The sequence below is a fragment of the Prionailurus viverrinus genome, chromosome C1 (genome assembly GCF_022837055.1).
Source record: "Prionailurus viverrinus isolate Anna chromosome C1, UM_Priviv_1.0, whole genome shotgun sequence".
Classification (NCBI taxonomy): Eukaryota; Metazoa; Chordata; class Mammalia; order Carnivora; family Felidae; genus Prionailurus; species Prionailurus viverrinus.
In genome coordinates, this window is record NC_062568.1 from 62,033,932 (window position 1) to 62,055,423 (window position 21,492).

Below are 21,492 nucleotides of genomic sequence, written 5' to 3' on the forward strand. Positions count from 1 at the left end.
ACGCCCCATGCTCCCCTCCCCCATCTCTTGGCAACTCCCATTCTACCTCTCTGTGAATTTGACTACTGTAGGTAGATACCTTATATAAGTGGAATCATATGATATTTGCCCTTTTGTGCCTGGCTTATTTCATTTAGTATAATGCTTTCAATGTTCATCCATGCTGTAGCCTATGTCAGGATTTCCTTCCTTTTTAAGTCTGAGTAATACTCCATTGTGTGTATATACCACACTTTATTTGTCCATTCATCTGATGATGAACATTAGGTTGTTTTCACTTTCGGCTATTGTGAGTAATGCTGCTGTAAACACAGGTGCACACATATTTACTTGATTCCCTGCTTTCCATTCTTTGGAATATATACCCAGAAGTGGACTTGCTGGATCATATATTTTCTCTCCTTAGAACATAAAATCAAGGAAAAATTTCTTTAAAAGTTTTTGTTTGTGTGTTTTAATTCTAATTCACTCAACAGAAAAGATCACCATAGCTTATACAATGATTTTCGCAAATCCCCTACTATGAGTCCTGTGCTCACTGAAACTTGAGAGTCCAAACATCTAAAAAGCACAACTATAGAGAAATAAAATATAAGCCATTGATATAATAGACTATTATGCAGCCATTTAAATCATGTTTTTGAAAACTAATGAGTTGGGAAATGTTTATTGTATAATGCTGAACCAAAATTAAAACCCCAAGTGTGACTTCAATTTTGTATATATTAATATTGTATATTAATATTGCATATTAATTTTATATATATTAAATATTGATAGAATAAAAGTAGATACATAAATACTGATAGAATGATTTTCACTCACAAATATATGAAAAGAAAAGTACCAAAATGTGGTCATCTCTAGCTGGTGGGAATATGAGTGATTTCTTTTTCTTCTTTATACTTTTCCAAATTTTCTAAAATGTCCATGCGTTATTTTTACAATCTGAAAAATATTTATTAAATTTTTCTCAAAACAGTATTTTAATGATATAAAAGAACTAGGTAGAATTGGGAGAAGGCTTTCTAGGAACCTGCCAGTAAATTATACCTGATACCAAAGAACTAAATTAATTCTTTTTTCTTAGGAGAAGGCAAATTAGGATTAAAATACTAGGACTGATTTGTTACAGTTGTATTATGGTAAGCTAGTGTCTAGTACATTAGTCACATATACATATTAAGAAAAACCTGGAGTAAAATTTCTAATTGCCCACCCCAAACATTATCATCAAAAAGTACTGTTCTCACCCTGTTCCTAGCTAAGGGCGGAGGAGAAAGGAGGTCAGAGATAGTCTTAACCCTGTGTAATCACATCAACCCTCCTGAATTCTACAGTTACAGTTTAGATGATCAATGCAGAGACTGTTTCTAGATTTTGGTCCCAGGAACAGTTGAAAATTAAGTTATAACAAATGTACATTTTTATACGTTGGCTTGTATAGAACCTTCTCCCACTGCCCAGACCAACCAAACCTTTATCCAATTACTCATACAGTCTTTTTAAGGGTTTATAATACCTAAAGCATTCCTTTTGCTTGTATTTAAATTCTACATCACTTAAAGTAAACTGTACTTTAATGAAGCAGGATTATAACCACAAAAACAAGAGATATAAAATGTTGTCTATATTTGAAATATTCTTTGTTTCTAGATAATTACATGACATTATCTCGTTTAATTGATTTCCTGAGAAGATGTGGAAAACTTGAGGATGTTCCAAGATTTTTCTTAATGGCTGAAAAACGTAACTCCAGAGCAAAATTGGAGCCGGGATTTCAATACTGTAAAGGACTATATCTTTGGTAAATCTGTTGGTGAATAAATCCTACATAATAGTTTTTTTCTTTCTCATTGTGAATAAAGTAGAATAAACTTTCCTTTGTCTTAAGATAGATCTACATTTTATGGAGCGCTTGGGTGGCTCAGTGGGTCGAGCATCCAATTCTTGATTTCGGCTCAGGTCATGATCCCAGGGTCATGGGATCCAGCCCCAAGTCGGACTCTGGGCTGAGCACAGAGCCTGCTTAGGATTCATTCTCTCTCTCTCTCTCTCTCTTCCTCCCCCTCCCTCCCTGCATCTCTCCCTCCCTCCTTCCCTTCTTCTGCCCCTCTCCCCCAGTTGTGCTCTCTCCTCTCTCAAATTAAAAACTTTAAAAAAACATGTTAATAATTTTAACCAAATCTTTACCAAAGATATTATAAATGACTTAAAGTTTGTAGTCGACAATTGAAATAAGTGATTTTTTTTTTTTAATATCTAACAAGGTATACTGGAGAACCAAATGATGCCCTTCGACACTTTAATAAAGCTCGGAAAGACAGTGACTGGGGCCAAAATGCCCTTTATAATATGATAGAAATCTGTCTGAATCCAGATAATGAAACTGTTGGAGGTGAAGTATTTGAAAATCTGGATGGAGACCTAGGGTGAGTTATCATTTGACAAATTATCCCTTTTCTGGAAACACTAGGGATAACAAGCAAGGATACCTTCTAAAAGAGGGCTAAACTCTAGGAGAGCACTAATGAAAAGGCAGGTGAAAAAAAATCATAGCTAGAATAGCCATTCTCTGAAACAAGCATGGAATGCTTTTAAGAGGCTTCCTAAATCAGAATAAGCATGCTACAAAGACGTTTCCCTAATTACTTGTTGAAACAGCATAAATTGTAGAATTTGATTACTTTAGCAAAAGCTGTCCACACAGTAACAGTAACTCCTTAGCATATGGTAGTTCTCTGCCATACCCTGTGCTATACTATATACTTTATGTGTATTGTCTTATTTACTCCCTGCAACAGTGTTGTGAACTAAGCTCAGAGTTAACCTATCTAATGTGATAGTAAATGGTGGGGGCAAGATGTGGACTGAGTTCTACGTGACCTCAAAGTTCCTGCTAATAGCCACTGTGGTGCACTGCTGATAGATAAATAGTGCTATTGCTATCAACCTGTGTTAGTTGCTGCTTCTCAGAAATGGGCAAGGCATTGTATGGGATATATAAGGATGTAAATGCGTAAGGTACATAAGGTAGTTTCTGCCTTCAGGAGCATGTAATTTACTTAGGAGGCAAGACAATATCTGAAACCATTGGATCTTTGACAAAACAGAAATGGGTGAAATGGATAGTAAGTGTTACAAGAATTCATAGAAATCCTAGCAGTGCAAAGCAGTCAGGGGAAGATGCACAGGGGTGTGAGAGAAAATGAGAACAGACTGCTGAGAGGTTTTAATGACAGATTTGAAGGCTTGGGTTATAGAGACCATTAAAAGTTTTAGAGCAAAGGAGAGGCATGTTTCTGTTTGTTTATAAAGGTTTAGGTAACATACTGTTATGCAACTATAGGCTGTCCTCATGGAAATATTTAGCAAATAGTTGAAAATATAAAACTAGAACTCAGAAGGGAGGTCCCAGCTGGAGATACAGGTGTGGGGGATGTGTGATCAGAGTAGACAGTTGGAGCTCAATGAATGACCTCTTTGCAAATAGAATGCAGTAACATAAGTTTGAAAACTAAACTTCGGGCTAACGTTTAAGGGGATTGGAGGAGGAAGGGAAGTCAGAAAAGGACAGTCAGCATGGTAGCAAGAGACCCAAAACCATAATGTTACAGAAGGCAAAGGAGGGAAACTTTGAAGAAGGTATTCAACAATGTGAAATGTTTTAGAGAAGGTAAAGCCTGAAGCCTGAGGTAAAAAAACCAATGGTTTAGTGAATGGGCTTTGAGAATTTAATTTCCTTTTATTAATTGATTTATATATTTTTTTAAAAATAAGAAAATTGATGTCACATATCCACATTGTTTTTACACTTGACATTTACAGCCTTTGACAGATACATAGTTTCTTTTCTGAGAGACCGATAGGTAAAAATATTGCAGTACTTGGCACATAGTAGGTGCTTCAGCAAAGTTAGTTACTTTTTACTCCCTCCTTTCTTTCCTTTCATTTTCTGAGTATATGTACCACTTGATAATTGTATGATTCTACTTCTCCTGAATTCTAGTTTTATATTAGTGGAAATGAACACACTCACCACATACAGATATTGTCCAATTTTTGTCTTCAGTCTAAAGTGAATAAATGTTTAATGGTGTTTCATTAAAGCTGTATTAATTGTTTAAATCTAATGCATTGTAACCGTGGTTCACCTTGTATTAGAAGAGAATGAGTGACATTCCACAAAAGGGTTACATTAAATAAGTGACAGCAAAGAAGCCAGTGTACCCTAGGGCTCATTCCAAAATCAGTGAATTTTACTTCATGAGTAACAGACAGATTTATTTTTAATTGTATATAGGAATTCAACTGAGAAGCAAGAGTCTGTGCAATTAGCAGTGAGAACAGCAGAAAAACTCCTTAAAGAGCTAAAACCTCAGACCATTCAGGGTCATGTACAGCTTCGCATAATGGAAAACTATTGCCTAGTCGCTACCAAACAGAAGTCTAATGTTGAACAAGCATTGAATACCTTCACCGAAATAGCAACATCTGAGGTTAGATTTTCTTTTTCAGCTTTATATTATCCTTCCTTGGTGGTATAGAAATAGTTGTTTACTTTCTGAAGATTGACTTAATTACAAGTACAAATTGCCTCTGTAGTTCGGCATAATTCTACGTAATATATATATATACCTCTGTTTCCAGAAGAAACAGTTTTGTTACTATTTTGATATGTTGTTTATATTTATTTATTTATTTATATTTGTATTTATTTGTATTTCTTTATATATGTATTTATATTTATTTCTATTAGAATGGTAAATTCTAAGAAAAGGAAATTCTTCTTCAAAAGGGCATAAATTAACTCAAAGGAATGGCTTTATTTTCTGGAAAGTTTCTGTGTTTTTTCACTTAACTTGCTAAGTGAAAATAAATACCTGTCTGCCTTGATAGCTCACCTTTTCACTTATGCAAACTTGAAATGTTTCCAAATCTAAGGCTAAATGAGGTCAGTACTGACCGCTTATAATTCAGTCGTGAGAATAATGGTGTTGTTTCCCCCTGCAAAAATAATAATAGTAACAACAATAATAATGATTAGAGCAAATAATAATTAGATCAGAGATTTTCTTCTCTTTTCACCTCACTCAGATCCACCTTCTCACTCTGGGTGCTTGGTTTTGCCTTCTCTCACACAGTGCTGTATTTCTTCAATTGCTTGATACTAAGGAAGGAATTCTAGGGACCCCACTCATCAGCAGTGGGTGATAGCTAGTTCTAAGCATACTCATTGGATTTCATGTTCTTCCATTCAACAGTGTTGTAGGCCACCAAAAATTCATAATTTATGTCTCTCAGAGGACATACAGAACTTTGCTGTGTTTTCTTGTGGTTCAGAGATCACAGTGGTAGCAGTAAGCCACCAAAACCCTCCTGCAGTGGCCCCTTCCTCTTGCCTCCCATGACCGAGGAGAGCTTTGGGGAACCTATAGCTCCTGTTGCCATTTGTGCACAAGCATCCTGGATGGCACTTTATCACCCCTGTAAGCCACCCTTGGAACTTAACAGCAAGGTAGTATCAGCAGCAGTGACATTCTAGAGCAGCACCCTTCTGCTCACCATGACGTGACCCTGTCAGGGGTGGGCCGTGTGGCAGCAGATGGACGGCAGCGGCTGATGAATGGAGAGCAGAAGTAGGGGAGAGAGTTTAAGTCATGAGGTTTGAGAGAACACCAAAATCAGTGAGTGACATCACGGCTGTTTCTTAGCAGTTCTGTGCCAGTTTTTTGTGTTGGTGAGACTGCATTGTTTTTTACCATTCATATATGTGTGATTACTAATATACTACCCTCAAATCTGTTCACTGACCATTCCAGCCTAAGACTGATGCATGAACTGAAGTTTCAGCAGTGAGTTTTATCTGGCATTTTTTTTCTTTTAACTCATAAGCTGCATGTATTAATAAAATGAATATTCACTAAGCAGCCAGTGGGTGCTAGGCAAAATGGGAATCACAAAAGTGTATAGTTTCTTTTATCGAGTTTATCATAATCTAGGGATGATAAGGCAAAGCATACTGCCTGTGTACAAACCAAAATCTATTACATTCTGTCCTAGAGTTACAGGTAAAAGTGGTGTAGGAAACAGTATAAGGAAAGTGGGGAGGCCCTTTTGTGGAGAGGTGTGATTTAAGAAGAACCATGATAAATTGCATTTTCACAGGCAGAGACAGACGATACATACATTCTAGGGGAAGGGGAAAGTATGAACAAAGGCAAGGAGGCAGACAAGCATGGGGTATATTTATGACACTCTGTAGCATTCAGATTGATTGAAAAAGAGGTAGGTAACAGGAAGTCACCTGAGGAAAAGGTAGAAGACACATTAAACCCAAGCAAACTGTTTCCACCTGCTTTCATCCTGTCGTCTTGAAGCATAAGGGTGCATTGGTTACAATATGGCTATATTGTCTTCTGTGATCTAAAGTTGCTGCAGCTCAGAGTGACTGAGAAAGACATTGACAAGCCAGCTGAACACCTTAGGATGTCTGCACCAGAAAAGACATATGGGTCTAATGCAGGGATTGTAACTCAGGTTTGCACTTTTAGAAACCATTCTTGAGTTCATTCAGGAGTGATCAAGCGGTGAGAAGTTGATTAATTCCAATCAAACTCAAGGTGTGTGATTCAGAGAGATTATTTTTAAAGGTATAGTGTGGGATATTTTTAGCATGTGACTGGATCTGGACTTTTTAAAAATTTTTTTTATTTTGAAAGAGAGATAGAGCATGAGCAGGGGAGGGGCAGAGATAGAGGGAGACACAGAATGCAAAGCAGGCTACAGGCTCTGAGGTGTCAGCACAGAGCCGGATGCAGGGCTCAAACTCACAAACTGAGATTATGACCTGAGCTGAAATTGGATGTTTAACCGACTGAGCCACCCAGGCACCCCTAGATCTGGACATTTTTATAGAACCTTTCTTGTCTTGGGCTGTCCTAGGACCAGGCTGACAAATTCAGAGCAGACCTCTATTTTCTTTCCTTTCTACAGAAGGGGGGAGGGGCTCCATAATTGATAATATGCCCCTTATGTCTCCAAAATCTACCACCAATTGGCTGAATTTGGCACTCAAACCTTTTTGCCATCCCTTAATTACAACAGCAAATTACATATTGGAAGTTTGTTGCTAGGTATAGAATTACAACCAAAGAAATTTTATCTTCCAAAAAATTTTCATCAAGCTCTAAGGAACTGTCCTTCTCTATTCCGGGGTTCTTTCTTTCTTTTTTTTTTTTTTAATTTTTTTTTAATGTTTTATTTATTTTTGACAGAGAGACAGACAGAGCATGAGCAGGGGAGGGGCAGAGAGAGAGGGAGGCACAGAATCCAAAGCAGGCTCCAGGCTCCGAGCTGTCAGCACAGAGCCCAACGCAGGGCTCGAACTCACAGACCGCGAGATCATGACCTAAGCCGAAGTTGGACGCTCAACCAACTGAGCCACCAGGCACCCCATATTCCAGGGTTATTTCTGACTTCCAACCATGATCAGGGTTGGACATTGAACATGCCCCTCTAGTCTCCTTTTGGCAGTATTCCTTATTGGTTACCCAAACTTGCTATCTTACAGTGTACTTTTATTATAGTCATGATATTGTAATTTCTAAAGCACAGTCTCTCATCTTTTATTTGTATTTTAACCTGAAGCCTTCTCTCTATTAAAACATCATGATCCCACTGCTGAAATTTAAGAAGCCCCCCTAGCTTTATCAGGGATATACACATATTGCTTAGGTAAGTTGGTTTTCTGGGTAGATCACTAATGGCTTCCATTTCATACCAATTCTTTTTAGTCTGTAGGTTTCACAGAGTGACATTTTCTGACTCTGAACTCTTCTCTAAAAGAACACTGTGTTTTATAGACACTATCAAGCAGCAGACTCTAAGTCTAAAAGAGTGTTTTAAGGCATGAGTTTATTTCATATAATTTCTAAGTGATTAATCGCATGCCTTGTTTATAAGATTTCATTGGTCAAACTTAATTGGATGAAGAGGCTTTCAAATAAAACAAGAAGGAAGGGAAAACAAGCAATAAAAGTCCATATCGATAAAAAGTCAATATAGATAAGTCAGTAGAAGTTCACATAGAGAAGGAATATCATTTGCAGGTAAATCATTCTCATTCTTGTTTTACAAGTGAAAGAACTAAGGAATCTGAATGCAGAATCTGAAACGCAAATGTTTCATGAGTATTATACTGAAATAGAATTTTGTTTTTTCCTGTTTCTGTATAAAACCATAAAAACTAATTAGTCCCCAAAAGATCAAGTCGCCTTAATGGTCTGAATCATGTGGTTCTGGCATCTGTGTATTTATTGAATTATTTTGACCCCATGGTGCCTGACCAGGTTTCTCCATGATAGCTTGAGTTTACTCGATGTATTAAATAATGACTATGTCACAGTTATATCTGTGGAGCCAGTTACAGAATTCACAGGCCAGTTCTCACATTGTGTAGCACTTGCTACTTTCCCTGTTTCCTTTTAAACATACAACATGTATATTTGTGTATATGGGCATCTGAAGTTTTGCTTTCTTACAGAGGGATCATATTCCAGCACTTTTGGGAATGGCAACAGCTTATATGATCTTGAAACAGACTCCAAGGGCCAGAAACCAGCTGAAGCGGATTGCGAAAATGAACTGGAATCCTATTGATGCTGAGGACTTTGAGAAGAGTTGGCTGCTGCTTGCTGATATTTATATTCAATCAGCAAAATACGACATGGCAGAAGAGCTATTAAAACGGTGCCTGCGTCATAATAGGGTAGGTGATTGAAGAATAAAACATCATTGTTAACCTTTCACTTACAAGCTTCCCGTAACAGGTTATTATAGAATGTTGGTCCATTTCTAAGGATTCTTGTGTATTTTTTGAAAATTAAATGTTTATTCTTAACACAATCAGGAAATAAACAGTTATGAGAAGAAAGAAGCCATTTGCTTTTGAAAATAAAGAAAAATAGAGATTTATGCAATTTCAGGGTTCAGCTGTGGTTTACGCCCCACTTACAGAAAGTGTTTATGGAATGTCAAGCATTTGTGATTATCCAGCTCATCCCAGAACTAATGAAAATTGCAGAAGAACGTTAATTGCGGACGTCTGTCCCTCCTATTAAGAAATACTCTAGATAAATTTACTGCAGCTGCATGTTGTTTTCACATTATTAAAATCCACTATGCATAATATATTTTGTGGGGAAAAGTCTTTCCAGCATTTAATTTGCTTATTAAAAAGTTCTTACCTTTAGGTATAAAGCTGAAAATCTTTAAGTCTATACAATTCCACCATATTTCAGTAATAGCGCATTTTGGTTTTTAGGCACACAAAAAAGAATGTCTTACAACATTTTTAAAGAATTTGTTACTATTTGTTGAGAAATAATTGCAATCAACTTAGAAACTTAAGGATATTTATCTTTACAGATTCATGTCAGTTACCTCAAAATCGTAATCATAGTAAATCTGTCTTATTCTCTTTGAGCAAATTAAGTTATAAAACAGATCATCTAATGCTATTAAGTTACTTTAATAACTTTAAAAACCCAAAATATCAAGCCATTTATCAATTTATAGTCTGTACATCTAATTTGAAGTTAAGTTGGACTTGAAAAACAGGTAATACTAATTAATAGGTTTTGAAAAATCTGCCTCCAGACCCCTCAGGCAAAGGAAATAAGACAAAAATAAACTACTGGGACTACACCAAAATAAAAAGCTTATACACAGAGAAGGAAACCATCAACAAAGCAAAAGGGCAGAAGTGGGAGAAGATATTCGCAATGATATATTTGATAAGAGGTTAATATCCAAAGTATGTAGGGGTGCCTGGGTGGCTTAGTCAGTTAAGCCTCTGACTTCGGCTCAGGTCATGTTCTCACAGTTCGTTGGTTGGAACCTAGCATTGGGTCTGTGCTGACAGCTTGGAGTCTGGAGCCTTCTTCGGGTTCTGTATCTCCCTCTCTCTCTGCCCCTCCCCAACTAGCATGTACGCTCTCTCTCTATCTCTCTCTCTCTCTCAAAAATAAATAAACATTAAAAATTTTTGAAAAAAGTGAAAAAATATCCAAAGTATATGAAAAATTTGTAGAATTCAATACCAAAAACAAACAAAAATCCAATTTAAAAATGGGCAGAGGACCTGAATAGACATTTTTCCAAAGAAGATGTACAAATGGCCAATAGACATGAAAAGTTGCTCAATATCACTAACCATCTGGGAAATGCAAATCAAACCCACAGTGAAATATCACTTTACACCTGTCACAATGACTAGGATCAAAAAGACAAAAAATAACAAGTGTTGGCAAGGATGTAGAGAAAAGGAAACTCTTGTGCACTATTGGTGGGAATGTAAATTTGTACAGCCACTATGGAAAACAGTATGGACGTTCCCCAAAAAATTAGAAAGACTATATGATCCAAAAATTTCACTGCTCAGTATATACCCAAATGAAATGAAAACACTAATTCAAAAAGTTATATACACTCCCATGTTTAAAAAGCAGCATCATTTACAATAGCTGAGATAAGAAGCAACCCAAGTGTACATTGATAGAATGGATAAAGATGATGTGGCAGATATATTCAGTGGACCATGACTCACCATAAAAAGAGAATGAGTCCTTGCCATTTGTGCAACATGGATAGACCTAGAGGGTATTACACTAAGTGAAATAAGTCAGAGAAAGATAACTACCATATGATTTCACTTATATGTGGAATCTAAACAAACAAACGGCAGAAACAGACTCAAAGAACAAACTAATAGCTGCCAGAGGAGTGAGTCGTAGGGGTATGGGCAAAGTGGGTTAAGAGGAATGGGAGATACAGACTTCCAGTTATGGAGTGAAAAAGTCATGGGGATGAGAGGTACAGCATGGAGTGGGTGGGTCCCTGGGAGACTTAGTCAGTTAAGTGTCTAGCTCTTGATTTTGGCTCAGGTCATGATCTTACGGTTCATGAGTTTGAGCCCCCAGTTGGGCTCTATGCTGACAGGGCACAGTCTGCTTAGGATTCTCTCTTTCTGTCTCTCTCTGCGCCTCCCCCCTCAAAATAAATAAATAAACATTTAAAAAAAGAAAAGAGGTACAGCATAGGGAATATAGTCAGTGATATTGTAATAACGTTGTATGGTGACACATGGGAACTATGCTTGTAGTGAGCATGGAATAAGGTATAGACTTGGTAAGTCACTATGTTGTACACCCAAAACTAATGTAACATTGTGTGTCAATTATACTTCAATTAAAAAGAAAAAGAAAAATGTAAACAGCCAAATGGCTGACCCTTACACGCCTCGTCTAGGATTAAGTGAGATTACATGGAAATTAAGGTTTCAGTGCAGATAGAATTTCAGTTTCCTGGAACACTGACAGCAATATATTGCATGGCTGAACACAATGGCTACTTTAGAGGCACCATTTGGCTGATTAGGCATGTCAATATTGGAAGCATGAGATTCAGGAACTAGAGCTTAGAAACCTTGAATTGTATAATTAAAAGATGGAGATCATCCAGATCTGGGACAGAAATGTACAGGATGACACTAGACCATCTTGTCATACCAGATGGCAAGGAAGCTATCGAAGATGATTAGAGTCATGTCAAGGACTCAGGAGCCAACTTGAAGACACTCACAGTAGCCAGAGTTGGAACACATTAACTCTCAGTAAGAATAGTAACTGCAGTGGATTGAAACACACCAAAAAAGTTTAAATCCATGGGTTTACAAAGATCCAAAAAAGAAAAAAAAATGAAAAACCTAATTAATCACCATTGGCATATACTGATGAACTATATTTCTGAAGCTGGGAAATAAAGGGAAGGCGTTAAGCACTTAGCCTACCTTTTCTGTATGAACTACACTACTGGGAAACAATATAGTATAAAAGACATCTCTTATTATAGATGTTTTCCAGATAATAAATGAGGAGTGATAGACTATCATCATTTTCCAGCCCTGATAAATTGATGAACGGGTATAACATCATAAAAAGAGAATCTGACGTTATGTGCCTCCTCAGGGAAGATCACGCCATCTATGACAGGGCTGAACTGGGGTGAAGTGAGTGAAACCCTCACTTGGGGTCCAAAATTTCCAAGGGCACTTTACATCTCAGTAATGATCTTAGGCAGCTGGTGCTACTATAACAAAGTGCTATAGACCAGGTGGCATATAAACGGTAGAAGTTGATTTGTCACAGTTCTGGAGGCTGGACGTCTGGAGTAAGGGTGCCAGCATGGCTGGGTTCTGGTGAGGGCACCTTTCTGGGTTGCAGACCACTGACTTTTTGTTGTGACCTCACATGGTGGGAGGAGAGGATAAGAGAACTGTCTGGGGTCTCTTTTATAAGGACACCAATCCCACTCATGAGAGCTCCACCCTCATGACCTAATTAGCTCTGAAAGATCCCATCTCCTAGTAGCATCACACTAGAGGTTAGGCTTTCCGTGTACGGATTTGGGGGGAATAGAAACAGTCCATTGTAGATAAATTATCATTTAATCAAGGTACCTATTATAAATTATAATAAAATATCATTACAGTAAATAATGCAGGGGCACCTGGGTGGCTCAGCTGGTTGAGCATCTGACTTCGGCTCGGGTCATGATCTCACAGTTTGTGAGTTCAGGCCCCACATCGGGCTCTGTGCTGACAGCTCAGAGCCTGGAGCCTGCTTCGGATTCTGTGTCTCCCTTTCTGTCTGCCCCTCCCCTGTTCACATTCTGTCTGTCTCACTCTCAAAATAAATACATAAACATTGGGGAAAAAAATTTTTAATGAATAATTTAATGCAGTATTTTTTAACCAAAATGCCAAAATGTTAAATAGCATCTGACAGTGCTGTGCTGAGTGGTATTGAAGCCTGAAACAAAAGGGGAAAATTTATGCCTCCATATCCATGTTTTTACGTATTTTTCCTTTTTAAAATGTTTACTTATTTATTTTGAGAAAGAAAGCACGAGCAGGGGAGGAGCAGAGAGAGGGAGGGAGAGAATCCCAGGCAGGCTTCACACTTCCACACAGAGCCCCACACAGGGCTCAAACTCATGAGCCATGAGATCGTGACCTGAGCCAAAATCAAGAGTCAGACGCTTAACCGACTGTACCACTCATGTGCCCCTATATATTTTTCAGTGGGTAATGATTTTAATGAAAATGTTAATATATTTACTCCCATTAAAGTCAGGAAAATAAAATTATAATAAATTTAGTTTGGGTATAAAGAAATATTTAAATTTTAAATGTGAGTTTTAATATCTCAACTTGTCAATTTGATTTGTAAAATGTTAACATCTGGGGAGGAAATTATCAATTAAATCACAAAAACATGTATACAGAGTTGTGCATTTTTCCTTTTGCCTCAGGCTCCAATGTGGCTCACCAGGGCACTGACCTAGAAGTACTTTTACCTCTGTCCTCAAAGATTGAAATCAAATTCAAACCTCTAGATCTAATTACAATTTCCAGGAAATATTGGTGATATAGGAATATATTACATAAGCACTGCAAGGATGCATTCAACTAAATCTGGGCTGTGAGGAACTCTAGGATAAAAATTCTTTTTTGCTACGTTTAATTGCAAAAAAAGAGACACAGAGAGAGATGGAGAGGAAACCTCTAGATCAAAAGAAAGTTGAGAGACATTTCCACCAGTTACAATGCGTGGGCCTTGTTTGGATCATCTTCCTAACAAACTAAAAACAAGACAAAACAAAATGATATTGAGACCATTTGAAATTTGAATAATGAATGGATATTTGGTAATATCAGTGAGTTGTTACGTTTAGGTATGATAAATTGTCATTATGTTTAAAGAAAGTCCTTGTATTTAAAGAGGCATACTAAAGTAAAATATTTATGAATGAGATGATACAATATCTGAGGATTTTTTTTTCTTTCATAATACAGAAGGACAAGTGTGGGGGGTAGAGGTTAAAACAGTATTAGTCCTGATTTAATTGTTGAAGATAGAGGTTCATGGGGTTCATTACACTGTTAATTTTAACTTAAAACTATTTGTAATAAAAACTGTGTATATGTGTAAAATACACAGTCCATTGCCTAGCATGTAAAACTCCTGACTCTGGGGGGAATAGGAGTGGGACTTGATCAGAATCTTTCATTAAGTCCCATAGATGACTTAATTGCATAGCCAAGGTTGAAAAACATTGTTTTATATGCCAATTAAATGAGTTAATATGGTCAACCTCTAGAGTCATAAGCACCCCCATAAAATCAAGTGATATCTGTTGATAACATCTTCCTTTTTTTTTTTCAGTCTTGCTGCAAAGCTTATGAATACATGGGATACATTATGGAAAAAGAGCAAGCATATACAGACGCTGCCTTAAACTATGAGATGGCATGGAAACATGGCAATCAGACAAATCCAACAGTAGGTGAGTTTAACAAATTAGATACTAGGTTTTTCTGGAAACTTGGGTTTTATTTGTAAATCTCCATTTAAATGCATTTAATATTTTTTAAGAACAAAATAAACAGTCAGCTTCCTAAATAAAAAGCCAACTTCCTTTATCAGTCCTTCTGAAAAATAAATTTTATGTTCATAATAGATTATTAGCTTAATAGTTACTAAGTATAATGTCCTGAGATTCAGACGGGTCCTCAGTTACATCTTTTTTTTTTTTTTCAATTTTTTTTAATGTTTACTTTTGAGAGAGGGAGAGACAAAGCATGAAAAGGGGAGGGGCAGAAAGAGAGAGAGACACAGACTCTGAAGCAGGCTCCAGGCTCCTAGCTGTCAGCACAGAACTCGACACAGGGCTCAAACCCACGAACCGCAGGATTGTGACCTGAGCCAAAGTCAGATGTTTAACCAACTGAGCCACCCAGGCGCCCCTGCATCTAATCTAACTCTGCCCCTTTCTCTCCCTTTAACCCTCTGCTATTTCTAAAATGATAATGCTGTGGGAAAAAGTATTCCAATGTCATATCAGTTAGGAAAACATTTCATTAAATCAAGATCAAGTTCAGTGGCAAGGGATATGGGAGAAGCAGAGAGAGAGAATGCAGGACATGGACCCTTTATCAGTCCTTCTGAAAAATAAATTTCAGGGGTGTGGGGCTCAATCCCACAACTGTAGGATCATAACCTGAGCTGAATTCAAGAGTCAGGTGCGTAACCAACTGAGCCACCCGGACGCCCCTGCAGGTCTCTTTACTGCAGAACTTCTTATGCCTTTAAACACTAATGTACATTGTGATGGATATCACAGAGGGACGTGTTTCCCACAATAATATGACCCTGGAACATTTTTTTTATTTTTACTGAGCATCCAGAAACATCAATTTGTTCCAGTGGTAGACTCAAGGAATGCAGTCTCCAACATCCCTACCAGATGGACAGCATCTAGAATATATTTAGTGACTAGCCTCCCTCCACATTGCGAGGAGCTCATTCCTGTGCTCTTCCCTTTCTTTGTACTGAGCTGAAATATGCTGCATTGAAACTGGTCAGGTCTCTTCTCTGGAGCAGCCCACAGAGTCTCTTCCCTCTTACCGATGGTGGCATTCTAATTCAACCTCTGTCCTGTCTCTCCCAAGACATCTCTTCAAACTATCTCAATTACTTGTCCATTCTTCCTGAGACTTGCTTCCAAATCTTTCAGCCTTCTTGTTCCTGTCTCCTGTAAACTCTAAAGTAATGCTTCCTACTCTGTCCTTTGGAATAGTTGGTGAGGTATTAATAGTTACTTCTTTAAAAACAGAAAAAAAATGAAGAGAATTGAGTATAAAGAGATTAGATTTCATGGCCAGATAACTTTGGAAAAGGCTCTTTTGTTTGTCCATGTCCCTCCCAAAATGTTGTACCAGAAATTAACAAGTTCTTAAGTATAATTTAAGAATCTAATTATATGCGTAATCAAGCTATTTTTTTATTAAGCATTTTAGCAGTTGTTAACTTAGCCTTAAGGTGGCATCAGTCTTTTGAGCAGCTATGTCATGGTATGGACTCAGATTTAATTTGCAATTAGATAGGTCGTCTTTACATTAACTGCTGTCAGTTCAGGACTTCCCCCACCTTGTATTTTTCTTGAGTTTGTTATTTTACTAGACTGGTATACGGCACAGGAACTAATACCATACCATTTGTTGATAGTATTTTTCCTTCTTAAGATCATGTATCCTACACAATAAAGTCAGCTTGTAAAATAAAAATTCCTTAAATATATTTTATTCCACAGAAGGAATACATTTACAAGTTAAATTATTTAAACATTCTGTTCTTTGGAAGACGTCAGCAAATATTCCAACTCATTCATTCTTTCATTGTGTCATCTATGTATTTTATAGATGATTTTGTCAATTTCCCTGACTTCTCATTAGTAAGTTTTCTCTGAGGCTCCCAGTTCATTCTTTAGTTTCTTCCTTCAGATTGTCATTGTATCCAACACCTGCAATTGCCTTTCACTTTTACAATTGTCAGGAAATCCTTAAAATCACGGTCATGTTCTTTCCAAAGGATTGAGGCTTGAGTACTGTCACTATGAAAGGCACCAGGAACTGAGATCCAAAAAGAAAACACAATTCTCTTTCCCCCTTTACATCCATTCTCTGGTTATATGACACTCACTAGACTGTGTACATTGTTCATGTTCCTCCACCCCCCCCTCCCCTCCCATGCTACCTTTTTTCCCCTCATTACACAGAGTTGAATTTTTGTAAGCTTGACAGGTATAATGCAGCCTCAGTGTACATATCCTTTGACATTTCTGGCCCTTTATGTCCTCCCTAAAATATTTTGAACAAGATGATCTATCAAGTTTCTTCCAACATTAAAACTTTGTTCTTCTATTTTACTATTAGTCCTATTTGTATGGTGCTCTAAAACTTTTAAAATCCTTTCACGGCAAGTATTTCCTTTGATCTTAAAAGTACACTAAAAGTTGGGGGGAGGAGGAGTTGATGAGGAAACTTGACGTTGGCAGCTCACCTGAGGTCTCAAAGCCAGTCAGGAAGCCAGACCCCAAAACTGAAGTCCAACTTTTTTGGCTCTAGTTTTCATGTGAAGTATGTTTGACATGGCGTGACATCTTAAATTTTTTTTCTTTTTAAATGTCACCAACTTTATTAGCCAATTTTACAATTCCTTTGTAATGATATCAAGTTTAACTCTCCTAAACTTACTGTTTTCATCTTTGATGGTTTTATAGGCATGTGTGTTCATGTGTGTTTTTATCAAACACTATGAATTTCAGATAAGTCCTGTTTCTTACTTTTTACTACCTTATGATTACATTAGCCAGTAATTCCTTTCAAATATTTGTTTGAAATTAAAAAAAAAATTTGGTACTTTTATTAGACCCCAAGAGCAGCATTTAAATTTCCCTGATTTATATTTGCGAGAGGTAAAGTGAAATATTGAATGTATTAATTACATATTATTTTACATCATGGTATACATCATATCTTATTTGTCTTATCTCCTGTTTGCTAACTCTTACAGCATTCTTACAGAAAAGCAGCAATCATTTAAGAATGTCTTAAAACTTTGTTTTAAATTGTCAGTATTTGAAACATGACATTTCGGTATCAGTAATTGTGATAATTGTTACTAATCATTGATGTGGCATATCTGGTGACTGCTCTGTCCTCTTCTGGGCCACCCTCCCGACTGCTCTGCCCTGTCGTACTCCAAATCCATTTGGTTCCTGTGGGTCCCATGACTGCTGCTGCCTGGTCAGCTCCTTCTGCCATCTTGCTCCCAATTCCCTTGGCCTATCCCCTCATCCTTCAGATTCCAGGCATTGCCTGATACCCACCCCCTCCCCACCCAGGTTGCTTATGATAGCTCTCTTGTCCTGTACCTTTCTTTCATAGCATTTATCTCACTTTGGAAATTGGTGACATACTTACATAATTACTTAAATAATATACATTCCTTCCCTAATAAAATGTAAACCTCCTGACTGCTCCTGACATGTTAAGTGCTAAATAAACCTATGTGGTATAAATGCATAGCTGTGTTATCATTTACTGCCCTGTGATGAGTTATTACTATAATCTGAAATAAATGGGATTTTTTTAGTAAGTTACAAAAGCCACTCCTGTAGGATAGCAGTCTTCTAACCCAACAGGGTATTCACTGCAGTCCTTTTTCTAACTCCATTTTTTTCGCTACCTGTTCTCCCATTGAGCCACTCCACCTTCCATTATCCCATCCCTTCTCTCTTTACACTGTAGTCACCAGCCTTCGTTAAGACTTCTCAAATTAGTAAGCAAACAAAGGAGGGGGCAAAAAAGGTAATGCTAGCAGTGTGCTCTATAAATAGTGCTACATCATTATGTTGTTGTTTTGGTTTTTGTTTTTTTTTTTGTCTTAACAGGGTACAAATTGGCATTCAATTACTTAAAAGCAAAAAGATATGTGGATGCAATTGACGTATGTCACCAGGTAATACTTCAATATAGATTTCTTAAAATGTTTCAGATACACAATTTCCTACTTTTAGTTAATCTCAAGATGTACATGAATACATCTTACTGCAATGGTAGAGGTAGACAATGTTGTATTTGGATTAAATGGCTTCATCAAATACATCTGGGAGAGATTTCTGCTTTTCAAAGTTTAGATAATAATAAATTTACAAATAATAATTTACAAATAATAAAATGTTTGTGTCACGTTAAAGACAGAGACAAGGGGAGAAGCATGTGAACTAAAACTATTGATTCTCCAAGCCATTCTTCTGAATAGAAGTTCTTGTGAATGTGTCTAAGTCTGGTTAGTGCAGAATTCAGATTTATAAATTGGAGATAAGAGGTATTTCTGTTACTTAGAAGTCATTCAATTACATTTCTGTAATCTATCCCTAACTAAATGATCCCTTAGCAAGTGACAAATATTTAAGTTGCAGGTTTAGAATTTGCAGTTTCCTTATATGTACATTGTCCCATTGATATATAAGGCACTGCACCATTGTTCCAGATAAGGCATTATATTGTTAGGAGCTCCAAGAAAAGCAGCTCCTTCGAAAGGAATTATGTAATGTCTCCTATCCTAAATAGCTGTATCAGCATCATTATAGCAAATACTTGGCTTCAGTGATTGCTGTTGATTGCTGAGCCTCTCTGTAAGGCAGTGTTTCACATTAAGGTTAAGGTTGTACATTAAGGTTATGCATTAGAACCATTTGTGGAATTCTTTTTTAAAAAATGAGTATCTCCCCACTACTAGACTCAGTAGGCCTAAAAATTTGTATGTTTCAAAATAACTCCAAGTATATCTGATATGTGCTACTGGTCAAAATTAACTTTGTGAGGGTTTATTAATATCATATGAATAGCTAAAATATCTTAAGTTTTTATTTATTCATTTCGAGAGAGAGCATGTGCTTGAGCCGGGGGAGCAGCAGAGAGAGAAGAGAGAGAATCCTAAGCAGGCTCTGCACTTTCAGTGCAGAGCCTGATGCAGAGCTCAATCTTGGGAACCACGAGATCATGACCTGAGTCGAATTCAAGAGTCGGACGCTTAACCGACTGAGCCACCCAGGCGCCCTGATTAGCTAAACTTTCTAAATATTTAAAATCATTGATGCATACTTGGTTTTTGCAACTGATCCATTAAGGAAGTAATTATATTTGTTGTATTTCTCACATGTATTCTATTGTTGTCTTCTAAGTACTATTACTAGGAGTTATGTCACATTTCAAATGTCACCTTTAAGAAGTGTTGTTATATGTGTAATATTAATACAATGAAATCTCAACTGTAATGCATATTTCCAGTAAGTTTTATAGCTCTAGTTCTCAGTAATCAATTACAAGTTCTTGTGCTTTTGTTTTTTGTTTTTGCAGGTTCTTGAAGGACATCCAACTTATCCAAAAATCAGAAAGGATATACTTGATAAGGCCCGCATGTCTTTGAGACCTTGAAAACTGTTAATATTTAGTTTGTTGATGCAGCAGGAAATGGAAGGAATCAGTTCTTCTGGGTCAAAATAGGTTTGAGCTAAAGCTCTATAACAGAAGCATCCTTTTCTTTCTCCAGCAGAGGCTGCTATTGTATATGAAGAGAAATGCTATGTCACATGGATGGTTTCTAATGGAGCAAGTGACTTAGAGCTGGTTTATTTGATTGCCTGTCTTGATTAGGAATAGATTTGGTGTCTCTGTGGTAAAGATTATAACCCATTTCTATAAAGAACATTTTATTAAATACTAGGTCATTAAGTATCCTATACCTTTTCTTAGGAACATTAGTTGTTTATTTCAGGAAATATATTTAAAACGCTGTTGTTCTTTGTTAACATTCTTTGCTGTTTCAAAGGCCTGAAAAAATTTTCTTGTTAATAATGTATGAAAAATAAAAAGTCTATTTTAATAAAGACTTTACAAATTTATGGTTTGTATTGCTCTTGGAACTCAAGAGACATGGTAAGTTTTGCAGAATCAGGGTAAGCTCCCTGTACAATTCACGATGTTTAGTGAGTAGTAGCACAGAATATGTGACTTGCCTAAAAGAATCTTTTTAGAAAAATACAAAGAATGTGAGTTTCCCTTCCCTTCGTTGAACTCCTTCTTTCTGCTTTTGATGCTAATGTGATCTTAAGAAATAATCTATACCTGAAATCCATTTATATAGGTAAGCTCTTATAGCAATAATTAACCTTATCCCAAAGACTCGGTCTTTTGAGATGACTTCAGACACTAACATCTGGCAGAGAAGGGTGACAATATTTCTGGTCAACAGGGACTCACCAAGCACACCCTGTGAAAGCAACTGCTTACCTTACCGTGCCTAACACCCTCTGGCCCAGCAGTTCTCAGTCTTTTAGGTTAAGTTTAACCTAATCTTAAGAAACTCAATTTTTAGCATTATTTCTGATTTGTTGTCTACCTCTTTCTCACTTGTCTTTAAAAATATCATAGTCTTCTATGTCATTTGCATTTTCAATAAATAGAGTATTTTTTAGTCACTTGCTGCTTTTAAATGTCCTATGTTTATTTCTTTTTATATCTCTTTTCGATCACTTCTGCAATTTTCCAGAGTCCTTTTAATTCCAATTATATTTTATAAAATTCTAATCATTCGTCTTTTTTTTGAGAGAGAGAGAGAGAGAGCTCATGAGCATGGGAGGGCCAGAGAGAGGGAGAGAGAAAGAGAATCCCAAGCAGGCTCCACACCATCAGCACAGAGCCTGACATGGGGCTCGAACCCACGAACCACAAGATCACCACCTGAGCTGAGGTCAAGAGTTGGACGCTTAACCAACTGAGCCACCCAGGCGTCCCTAATCATTCTTCTTTTTCACCTACTTTATTGTGTTTCATGAAACTATTTAATAATAAGAGCATTTATGAAGCATTTCGTATGTCTTGAAACACTTTCACGTGTCTTAGTACAGTTAATATCACCCCACAACCCTAGGACATAGGCTTCATTATCCCTGTTTACAACTCTGGAACTGTGGCAGATTATCTCTTTCTTTGTATTTCAGCCTGAACGGATACTGTTAAGG

The 21,492-nt window shown here is 37.0% G+C and overlaps 1 protein-coding gene across 4 annotated transcripts in view; it reads left to right on the plus strand.

The window, feature by feature from the left end:
• Positions 1–20,373, plus strand: part of TTC21B (tetratricopeptide repeat domain 21B) — an 85,558-nt gene extending 65,185 nt beyond the window's left edge. For all 4 annotated transcript variants that reach the window (XM_047870517.1, XM_047870518.1, XM_047870519.1 and 1 more), the window contains 7 exons: positions 1,657–1,807; positions 2,271–2,432; positions 4,304–4,499; positions 8,546–8,770; positions 14,289–14,409; positions 18,358–18,425; positions 19,829–20,373. In XM_047870517.1, coding sequence (XP_047726473.1) covers positions 1,657–1,807; positions 2,271–2,432; positions 4,304–4,499; positions 8,546–8,770; positions 14,289–14,409; positions 18,358–18,425; positions 19,829–19,906 — 1,001 coding nt within the window. In that variant the 3' untranslated portion in view covers positions 19,907–20,373. The remainder of the gene's footprint in view (positions 1–1,656; positions 1,808–2,270; positions 2,433–4,303; positions 4,500–8,545; positions 8,771–14,288; positions 14,410–18,357; positions 18,426–19,828) is intronic.
• Positions 20,374–21,492: the final 1,119 nt, after the last annotated feature.